An 11,363-nucleotide genomic window follows, 5' to 3' on the forward strand; every position below is an offset into this window, starting at 1 on the left:
ACGTGAAATTCGATTTTAAAATCCGGTGCGGACCCACGCACCGGTAGAGACACGTTATTTTTAGTAATGAAGCGTGAGGGATCAAAGCGCTCAAAGGACCCCCCCACATTCCCGAGCCTGGCTAGCACAGAGGCGTGCAAGAACGTGTCGACCGAGAGCTTTGATAGAGCTGCAATCTTCGTGGGCGGACCTTCACGGTCAAATTTTGCCAAATTGTTTAGTTTTTTTGGGATAGCTCTGCCCTCTAGGTCGTTATCGGCCACTCAAGGGATCGACTGATCTCTTATCTCCATAAATATCATTACAGATACACTACAAGTTATCTCAACTAAGCTGGGCGTCCACCTCTACTTTTTCTAACTTTCCCTGATTACTGGTTCTTTTACTAAGGATAGTACTACATACGTTGGCTCAAACCATCCTCCATTGCCTGGGCTTGGGACCAGAATGTTATTTACACAATCTGACGGAGTAAGCAAAATCAGTGGGAGTAAATTGATAAACAAAAAAGCGGATCCGTTTCTCGGAATCCCTGGACCCTCTTAATTCATCCGCAGCAATGGAGAAATTTTATTTGGAATGTGAATACTTCATCCCTGAAATTGGTCCCCCCGTCCTTAGGAGAGACAGATGCTCCTGTCAGAAGTTTGAAACCAAATAAAGCACCGGAATTCCTGAAAAGTGGCCGTAGTTGCGCGGTAAAGTATAAAGATTAGGCTTTGCTGATCCAACAAATATGGAACGAAGAGAAACTACTAGATGACTGGTATAAAAGCATCATTCATCCTGCCCACAAACATGCAACAAATTGGCATGAGTGACAGAGTCGGCTCGATACTATGCACTGCCTGCAAAGTATTCGCCAAAATCTTGGAGAAGAGGTTCAAACCTTACCCTGAAAACCTAATTGGCGAATATTAAGGTGGCTTTAGGATTCGGCGATCTGCATCAGATCAACTATTCACGATGAAGGTGAGAAATTTTGGAAGTATAATGTAGACGCCTACCAGATATTTGTTAGTAGTTCAAGCAAGCTTACAGCATTAGCGATTTGGCACTGTATAAAATGTTGCTAAAAGTGGACATTTGAGCGAAACTTGTCCGACTCATAAAATCGACGATGGCGGGGAAAATTGACAGAAGGAGTCAGAAAAGTCAGAAAACAGAGAAAAAGATGTGAGGCTGAGACAGGTTATAGCGCTGCGAAAAACATTTCACGTAAATTAATTCAAACTCTTCCAAACTGAAGATTTAACACTATACAGTTTTCTCGTTATCAGGTAAAACACTTTACTGTTGACAGTATTGTGTGCTGGTTTGATAGATTATGTGCAGTTTCATGCCAATAAAATTGTTGCCTAGGAATGTTATTCAGTGGTCGCTTTCATTCATTTCATTGGTAAGTAAAAACAGTATATTCGTGATTACTGTCGCCAAGAACCAACAATAGATTATGCAATCCATTCACCAACACCAATATTTTATGAGCTAGCTTCGTCTCTCAAATCGTATTTGGTTCTAATCAATTTGTAATGATAAGAGTGGAGATAGGAGATCAAGTCGATCATCCTGAGTGGCCGATAACGACCTAGAGGGCAGAGCTATCTGAAAAAGCTAACAAATTGGCAAAATTGACCGTGAAGGTCTGCCCACAAAGATTGAAGCTCCATCAAAGTGCTCGGTCGACACGTTCTTGCACGCCTCTGTGCTAGCCAGGCTCGGGAATGTGGGGGGGTCCTTTGAGCGCTTTGATCCCTCACGCTTCATTACTTAAAACAACGTGCCTTTTCCGATGCGTGGGTCCGCACCGGATTTTAAAATCGATTTTAAGTAGGATTTCGCGACGGCCTATCGAATGAAAACCAGAACGCGAGCTAAATTGGAAAATAAAAAAAAACCGGCTCGACCGCGCGCGTGGAGCCGTAAGTCTCCGGACCCGAGTGCCGCGATCAAGGAGGGGAAGATCCACGACGGATCACCGTCTCGATTGCCGTCTCTTCCGCCTCAGATCTTGTACGAGGCGCGGCCTGTGAGGTTCCCACCCTTCCTCGACATCCTCCGGCCAGTTATTCGTTTAGAGGATGTCCCTTATATATGAATTCCGCGGGAGTAAGGAGGAACTAAGGGGAGGAAGTCCTCAAACTACTTCAAATTATTCAGTCATTAATGTACTTTTTCAAGTTTCAATACATAATACAAAAAAATTATTACAAACAAAAAGAAATTAAAATAAAGTTAACTAAAATGTAAGTTTAAGAAAAAAAAATGAAAATAAAATAAGAGAAAAAAAAATAAATAACCAAAATGTAAAATTTACAGACGAGAATGGAAATAAACTAAAAATCATAAAAAAGAAGAAAAAAAAGAAAAGAAAATAAACAAACCACTTACCCAGATGTCACTCCGAGCTCGGACCGATCCTTCGGGTACCTATTTCTCTTTTTTCTTTCAATTCAATATATTAATAATAACCAAACTATTATACTCGTATATAGTCCTTAGAGAAAAATTAACGTTAATTCACTTTCTATCCTATAATTCCGTACTTCACTGTCAGGTGTTTGTGATGGTTTATACACAGTGCGGGAATTCCGACACTTTACTTATGCCGCTAAATATTAATTTCACTCATTTGGTATTTCGATTATCGGTCTTTTCCATTGTATTTCCACTTTTCTTTTTGCTCTCAATCCCTGGGCATTTATCATTTATTAACGACTGAACGATTCGTCCATGATTTTAACTTATTCGCGCGTTAGAGTTTAGCACGAACTGGTGTTAGATTTCTTAATTGAACTCTTTTTTTTTCTTCGCTCGCGAAAATCTTCACCTTCTCGGATCAATGATTCACTTTTAGTTCCTCTTTCTCTATTTTCACGCAAAAGCAACCCAAAAACCTATCTCCTCTTTCAACACCGAATCCAGTTCCCCCTTTTTCTTCTCGTCTCCTTTCCTCCTACGTCCTAGCGGCACCTTCCTTCTCCACGTCCACCAGACCAACTTCCCCAAGACAAAGACTCACTCACGTTCCTCTTTTTCTTCTCGTCTCCTTTCCTTCTACGTCCTAGCGGCACCTTCCTTCTCCACGTCCACCAGACCAACCTCTCCAAGACAAAGACTCACTCACGTTCCTCTTTTTCTTCTCGTCTCCTTTCCTTCTACGTCCTAGCGGCACCTTCCTTCTCCACGTCCACCAGACCAACCTCTCCAAGACAAAGCCTCACTCCCGTTCTCCTACACTCACCCAGCAACATTCCCCCTGTCCTTTGTTCGTGCACCGCTTCTATTCCCGCTACATAGCCTTTCTCACTCGGCAATGTTGCGGCAACATGCGCATGCGCCTGCAGATGCGGCAAATCATTCGCCTCCTATCAAGATCAATTCGCTCGAATGCATTGAATAATGTGCAATCTGCGGCGAACATTAAGGCAATTGCACACTATTAAATGCATTGTTTAAGCAAATTAATTAAGAAAGAGCCGAATGAAATTCCGCTCCCGTCGCGCAGCCGCGGTCACTACAAATTATAGAAATAGGTATAATTTATCGAATAGGTCGCTATTTCCAACCAACGGTAACCACCAAACAAGAGCTATCATCTGCAAATCAAGAAACGCTTGAATTTCAAACTACCGATAAGCGATGTGAGTTACGTTTAGTCAGCATTCAAAATTCAAGAAATAGCGTTCCAGAATTTATAACAACGGAAGCATCCAATATACCTTGGTGCCAAAATTCTCTGGCAACTAATTGGCTTCCTTCATCTATTTAGTGAAAAAACTGTATGTTGAAACAAACTTTCATTTTTCTATTCGGTTTAATTGGTTCAATTGCGTTGATATAATTACAGGATGCATGTCGCCATTCGAAACAATGCTAAATTATTCAAATATAAACGCATTATTAGCTAAGGTTTTATATTTATTAAAACTTTTTATATATATAAAATTATTCAACATTAAACAAATACCGTTTTATACACAAAATTCTGAATCAATAAACTAATTTATTATATCTTTGAATAAAGTTTCAGCTTTCTTCGCTCTGTTGAAAGCAGCCCTCCATTGTGATACGCTCAGTTGAAACGTTTGAATACGCAATTTCTGATGAATAACGCTCCCAAACATCGTCCCATTTAATTGATTCACTTTATCTGCTAATTCCTTGGCAATACGAACTTTCTGTCCATCATTTGCAATATCAAATAGGTTTTCGACCACCCTTGAACCAAATTTAGTAACGGCCATATCTAAATAGTTTCTTTCCAAATGTTTTAGTAATTTTTCTCGCGACTTTTCTCCAATTGTTTTGCTTTTTATAAACGCATCTGCAATATATGAACCTCCTGGTGAGCAAAATATTGTCGCTAGATCATTCGATGGCATTTCGAGTATACTTTGTACTAATTTAATAGGTTTACTGAATTCAAGCATGTGTTGCAAGATCAACGAACCGTGGACGTGCATGTATTGTGATTTGTCTTCTATAGCAATTTCATAAGGCTTCAGCTTCAGGATGCAGATGACTAGTGAATCAAACCTCTCCTTGGTGCCAGAAATGTGTAGTGCTGTTAAAAGTGATGAGACAAAGGATCCTTGCTTCGTCGAAAGGCGTATACAACTTCTTGCTAGAGCCTCGACTACTCCGGTATGTCCTACTTTCAACAGTTCTTCTATACTCGTATTTAATTCGTCAAAGATTGATTCAAATTCGACTTTTTCTTTAACATTCTCGATCAGTTTTTGCACTGCGAAATTTGAGAGCTTATTTAATGCCAGTAACTTTATCCGACCAGTAAAAAGCATTGCATTCAACTGGGTAAACAACTTGGGGCCTGCCACTGTCAGCAATGTTTCGAGTAAGCTGCAAAAAAGAAAAAAAAAAACGTAAATAAAATGTTTGTACCAGCAAAATCTGTTTAAGGTTGAGAATATGTACCTTCACAGACTAAGAAAAAGAAGCAAGTAATTAAATTTCGAAATTCTAATTGAAAAACAATTCGAACTCGGCCGCTTAGCGTTTCAGGTAGGAGTTTTCTGTATTTCTTACGAAATAATAATTGAGTTCACCATTGCTCTATTTGAACGTAGCTACCAATGAATATGCATATAATATGTTAAACTATTCGCTTTAAATGACAATGTGCAAATGAAGATTCGTGAGGAGAAGACGTCTCTACCATAAATTTCTGGTCAATAAAGCACTGGCCAAATGGCAAATTTACAAGATTGCAATCAGGAAACAAAGAAAGTGTTGCCCGAGCGGCGATTATAGAGATGCGCAAAACATTATCTGAGTAGGTAATATCACATCACTTTTTGAAAAAAGTCTGACTATATTTGGTGAAAAAAATTTACACCCCCTTTTGCATGTATGGGGACCCCTCCCCCCCCCCCCTTAAATTCGACGTAAAAAGATGTAACTACACCGTTTACGTGAGCGTTTACAGTTCCCACCTTTCCACCAAATTTAGTGTCAATGGCTATAACCGTCTCCGAGAAAAATGCATGTGACGGACAGACAGACAGTAAACCGATTTTAATAAGGTTTTGTTTTACACAAAGCCTCAAAAAAGAAACATGGCATTACCATATATTATTTATCGTTAAAGTAATATGCACTTTCAACTGATGCCAAGTAAAAGATAAGCAATCACTTGTTGCCGATGTTTATTATGGCTTAATCAAGCATATGCTTATATTATATATAAGACAAGTACTTTTTTTTGTGTTCGTACACGGAGGTGGAAAATCTTAGAAAGACACGTCCACCCCAGTCCGTCGTCTAACCGCCGGAGCTACAGCGGGCGGGTGTGAGATTGGCAACCCCGGTATCTCCAGCCCCAGCTCCGCGGGACCACAATTTAGGTATTACTTCACGGGGTACGTTTGCCCTTAGGCAATCGTCCTTCTCCTATTTGCGGCTTTCCTCCTTCTTTGGTTCCTTCAGCAACTCCTCCTCCTGCATTTGGATGATTGTGGAGCAAACCATATGCCACTTCTCCTAGGACTTCAGCATCTCCGCAACCAAGCACTCCGGGGTCACGCTTCTGCCCAGCACCTGGTTTAAGCTCCTCCTCTCCATTGCAAATCTTGGGCAGTGAAACATCACATGCTCTGCATTCTCCGGTATGCCATCGTATCTGGGAGAATTCGTAGAATCATCCAACCCAAAGCGGTGCAGATACTGCCTGTAGCAACCACCGTGTCCCGTGAGGAACTAGGTAATGTGGTAGTTGGTCTCCCCATGTTTCCGCTCAAGCCACACCCTAATGTTGGGAATGAGCCTGTGCGGCCACCGACCTTTCGTAGACTCGTCCCATCTGTCTTGCCAGAGATCATGCGACTCTGACCTGTGCGTGCTCCTCCATACGTCTTGCATGGTACAACACACTCATTTATTTGGCCAGAATGTCGACAGGGATCATGCCTGACACCACCAATACTGCTTCATCTAATGTGGTTCTAAAATCACTGCAAACCCTCAATGCCATCAGCCGGTAAACCGAGTTCACCTGCTTCCGTCTCTGAGAGTTTGCAAGCGCCTCTGCCTACACAGGTGACGAGTAGAGCAGAATGGAGCGCCCCACTCCGGCTAGCACCAATGACTGGCATTGTTTCACCAATATTTGGCAACATTTTTGCAAATGCCGTGGTGGCACTGGCTGTGTTTTGGCATGCATATTCTAAGTGTTCCCTAAAGCTCAATTTGGTGTCAATTATTACCCCCAGGTATTTGATGGCCGACTTTGATACGACTGTATATTCACCGACCTCCACTTTCACAGTGTTATTTTTCCTGCGGTTCGTTATTAACGCCGCTCCGGTTTTTGCGTCCGCCAATGTTAGCCCGGCCCTTTCTAGCCACGACTTTATCGCTCTCACCGTTTTCTTCACGTAGACCTCCACATCTTCTGGATGTTTTGCTGCAACAACCACAGCTAGGTCATCAGCAAAAACCGACAATCGTAGTCCCCTCTGGGACGGGAACAGCAAGCACCACATTATACATGATATTCCACAACAGGGGACCAAGTACCGATCCCTGTGATACCCCGGCTGTAACAATGTACTCCTTAGTCTTCACTGCCAGTATCAAAGCTTGATTGGGTACGCGTATCAATGCAACTTGAATGAAGTGGACTTCTACAACAAGCGTTCTTTGAGATCCACATATCAACAAATGTCTCAAATCTAAAATTTACCACCATATCGTCCGCCTTGTGGCCTGGTTCTCAGTGTTGGTCGACTATAAAAAACAATGAACAGTTTTTTGCGCCAACGTAGACGTAGATGTTGCGTTGGACTAGTGGCGCGACATGCCTTGATCACATCGTTGCATCCATCGTGGAAAAATTGCGAGAGGGGTGTCTTCGATGATATGGTCATGTGACTCGCGCTGATCTGAACATCGAAGTCGATGGTGAGCGACCAAAATGCCGTCCGAAACTACGGTGGTTTGATACACTGGATGCGAATTTGAAAGCCTTGAGACTGCATCCAGATCAGCCCTTTGATAGAGCAAAATGGCGAAATCGATCACGAGCCGACTCTGCTTGTGAATGGGACAAAGGGTAAAGAAAAAGATGTTATGTCAATCAATTAAAAAATGATTTTTTTAGACAGCCATAACATCTTCATAGTTCAATATGTATACTTTCTTGTGTGAAAAGGACATAATGTATAAATAAATCTTTCTTCAAAAAAAATTTAAGAGGTACTGGGCGGCTTTCTTAAACCCTTCAGTCCCTGCATAGTAATGAACATAATCTTTAGGCCAAGATTTAGCTGCTTGCATCGCATTTGCAACGTTTCTGATGAATTGAGCAGCAATTCTACCGTTAGCTGTCAATTACTTGTAACTTTTTGAGTTGTTAATAAAAATTTAATAGAAATTAGCATTTTTGTAATAAAGTAATGAATTAATTGCGCTTCATTGTGATTTTGCATTTTAATATAACAGTAGATTGGGGTGTTATCTGCATAATTATGCACAATTAGTCTGAAACGTCATCGTGTAACGATATTACTTTTTATTATTTTTGTATTTGAAATCATTTTATAACATGCAGACGAACCTGAACATTTGAAATCCCTTAGTCCACTTATCTATTTTGAGAGCTATATTGGCGAAATGCAATTCGAAGGCATGGGCAGCTACACAAATTTGTATATGTTTCAGCAGGATGCTGACTTCAAACCGTTCAGTGTATCAGAGATCAAAGCATTATTTGGTTTATACATACCTATTGGGAGTCTAAAGCTCGCAACGGTATGTCTCTTCTGGAAGAAAGGATAAAGTATTGACCTGTTCAATGATCTGTCAAGAGATAGATTTTTTAACATTCGTTCGATAGATTGCACGATGTCATTAAAAAACGGTGCCTCGAAGTGGAAATAGAAGAAAATCTTTGCATTGATGAGCAGATTGTCCAATTTCGAGAAACATGCGTTCATCTGAGGGTACAAACACCTCAGGGGAGGAGGGGCATTCGTTGAGTCCCCATTGGTTTTGCATGGCACTGGGCCCCCTTCATGGCTACTGAATGTTTTGCAATAAAATACGCCGATCTACGTACCGACCTGGTACTTAGGAGTATGTTGCGAATAGCAGACATGTTTAGTCGTGATATTCGGATGGAATTTGGATTGGCCAAGTGTCGAATCCAAGTCATCTGCAAAGGTCATCACGAGCCCCATGCCGAACATAGCATTGCTGACCTCCACATCCAAGCTAGGACTGAGACAGGCTTCTACAAGTCCGTTAGATGCCAAAGGGTTGCGTCCAATATTTGGAAGGGCGCAACACACCACCCTCAGTTGGAGCCAAAAAGTTTCCAGTGAGAAACCAGACGCGTGGCTTCCTCTTGGGCGCACCTTCGATGTCGAAGCTTAAATGGTGGGGGCCCCGCTGGAGAACCTCATAAGGTGACTTCCGCGATATCCGTCCCTTCTAATTAGGACTAGAACATGCGTGCAGGAGCTAAGCTCTCTAGGCATGCTGACCACGTTTTTGGCATGTTTTTCAAGTGCTTAGGTTAATAGCGGCTTTCAGAGTGCTATGCCACCTTTCAAGCATTACAATGGACTACAGGTAATACGTGGTTGTCCGGCGGCGTTAGAAGTCGACTAGTTTGCCTAACTCCCAAAATAGGAAGAGAACTCGAACTGTCTTTCCTGCTCCGTGATTCCACTGTCAACAGAGGCTCTTGAGATTGTGTTTTTCAGAGATATCGATGATTGTGAAACAGTAATTAAAATCGTGTGAATCTCGCAAAGGCCGGTTATGCCAGGGTGAATTGTGTGAAAGGTAAAATATGTTTTTGTTGTTTTATACTTCTGACATGCGATGCAGTGGCCCAACAATTAATGCCTTTGTGCATGAACTGCCCGGAATATTTTGCGGTGATTAGCAGATTCGTCATTCCTACGTCTGGGTATGAAAGATCGTGAACGACGTGGAATACTTCCTTACGGAAATGGGTGAATTATATAGCTTTGGTCCCTTTTCTGAGTTCTGGCGTTATATATTCGACATTGAGCGGAAGAAAACTCCCTAAATCAGTATTTGGATCCCGCCGAACGCCGATCGGAAGTTTAACATGCCCAAGAACCTACCTGCCTATGATAGTATAGTTACCGACTAGACTGACTCGGACCAATGTGCAAGGCCAAATTAAAGCAGCACGATATATCTCGAGACCATTCAATATCAACAATGGTCTAAAGCAAAGGAGTGGCCCACCATGCATCCTTGAAAAAGTGATTCGCGATGCTGATGTAAATGAGAAAGACACTGCCTCTTAGTGTCCACCCAATTACTGGTCTATGCTCACGATATTGACACTATGGTGTAGGTCCGGACAGCTTTTAAGGATATCGAGCTGGTGAACCTCGGCGGAAAACCGGGATGTCTGGAGTTCCTTACTAAGACAGGCCTAAGCGGAATACCGGCTGTTGCGCTATTGACGATAATATATATGATGATCTATATGAATTCCGCTAAAGCTGCCCTAATATTTGACGCAATTCAACGACGAATAAAATATTTTTGATAATTCACGCAACACTGCACTTACCTAGCTGAAGCCGTCTGCGTGAAAACCTTAGGCAACGCAACTACATCATTTTCCATATTCTCCTTATTCTTACTCGTCTTCGCATCATTGTCATCGTCAATTATCACCACCTTTTCCTTCTTCTCATCCTCCTCGTCGACTTTCAAGAAGGACTCCATTAGAATTTTCTTCCCCACATGTTTCAGTTTACTTTTATCAACTGCCCGTAATGACATCATAATGTGCGCCAGCATCTGAGCAGCGAGCATATTATAGGCAAATTCTGAGAATTGAGGCCACATCTGCAACCGATCTATGTACTCCGTCACTACCTCACTCCATTCATTCGGGACTTCCACCGCCTTTTCTTGCTTTTCGATTTGTGTGTTCCTTTCAAACGCCACTTTCCTCTTACGAATGCCGGCCAAAACTAAGATACTTGTTCTGATTATGTGATTTGCGCACGGATCCCACACGAAATCTTCCAAATTATTCAACAGGAACTTGCCAATTTTCAAAACAAATTCGGAACAGTTCTTGCGGTGATCCTCGGAGAATTTGTTTGTTGTGTTGTAAACTTCCTCGGATAATTTGTCCTCCTTTCTTCGTTTCGTCACAGGTTCATCGCCAGGATCTTGTTTGTTCGTTGCTTTCTTGTAATATTCCGCGCGCAGGAAACTAACTTCGACCATTTTCTGCAGCACATGCGAGGCAAAACTATCAGAGCATATCGGGCGGAAATTCTCAGCGAATGCTTTCATAAACCGTTCGAAATGTTCAGGTTCCGCGAAGGCAATTAAGTTTTCTATGACTTTGGATACGACTTGGTTCGAAGAAAGATGAACTTCCTGGTCATGGGTCTGTTCGAATACATTGTTAGCCATAGTGACTGAAACAGAAGCGGATATTTTCAATTTTATTTTAAAAGAGTAGCACATGGAAATGTTACCTTTATCTTCTAAATTCTCGAAACCTTGCCTTATGGCATCCGAGATATTTATAAAATATGAGAAGGATTCCTGCTCAATTTGGGTTCCCCGTCCGTAGATGCCTTTCTTACCGAAACCTCTTGCGTTTGATAAGAACCGTGAATCCTTATTTCGACGCTTTGATCTAAATTTATTGCGCCCGCCTCCACCCTCCTTTGGAGCGGATATTACTGCTGCTTCGGCCATCGCTTCACAATATATTCTTCAGTTAATAATCTTCCTTCGAGTTGATCGTACTTGCCACCCCAACCAACGTGTTTACAATCTCTCACTTCTCATGCACACCACGCACATGCTAGCAACATGTCAAAGTCAAA

The 11,363-nt window shown here is 41.9% G+C and overlaps 1 protein-coding gene and 1 long non-coding RNA gene across 2 annotated transcripts; one reads left to right on the forward strand and one right to left on the reverse strand.

The window, feature by feature from the left end:
* Positions 1 to 1,101: 1,101 nt before the first annotated feature.
* On the forward strand, positions 1,102 to 4,014 carry LOC119653590. The gene is made up of 4 exons (XR_005249725.1): positions 1,102 to 1,218; positions 1,281 to 1,399; positions 3,555 to 3,782; positions 3,851 to 4,014. It is a non-coding gene; the product is annotated as an uncharacterized LOC119653590 (long non-coding RNA).
* LOC119653586 (nucleolar protein 9) lies at positions 3,799 to 11,350 on the reverse strand. Its single transcript, XM_038058335.1, has 3 exons — positions 11,007 to 11,350; positions 10,079 to 10,946; positions 3,799 to 4,863 (listed from the first exon to the last, which is right to left on the reverse strand). The coding sequence occupies exons 1-3, from the start codon at positions 11,230 to 11,232 to the stop codon at positions 4,002 to 4,004; spliced, it is 1,956 nt and encodes a 651-aa protein (XP_037914263.1). The 5' UTR covers positions 11,233 to 11,350; the 3' UTR covers positions 3,799 to 4,001.
* Positions 11,351 to 11,363: the final 13 nt, after the last annotated feature.

Source organism: Hermetia illucens, chromosome 4 (assembly GCF_905115235.1).
Source record: "Hermetia illucens chromosome 4, iHerIll2.2.curated.20191125, whole genome shotgun sequence".
Lineage (NCBI taxonomy): Eukaryota > Metazoa > Arthropoda > Insecta > Diptera > Stratiomyidae > Hermetia > Hermetia illucens.

Coding starts and splice junctions, on each gene's coding strand:
- LOC119653586 (XM_038058335.1), bottom strand. CDS start 11,232: ATGGCCGAAGCAGCAGTAATATCCGCTCCAAAGGAGGGTGGAGGCGGG. Junction 10,947..11,006: donor CGAGAATTTAGAAGATAAAG/GTAACATTTCCA, acceptor CTTCTGTTTCAG/TCACTATGGCTAACAATGTA. Junction 4,864..10,078: donor ACGCAGACGGCTTCAGCTAG/GTAAGTGCAGTG, acceptor TCTTTTTTGCAG/CTTACTCGAAACATTGCTGA.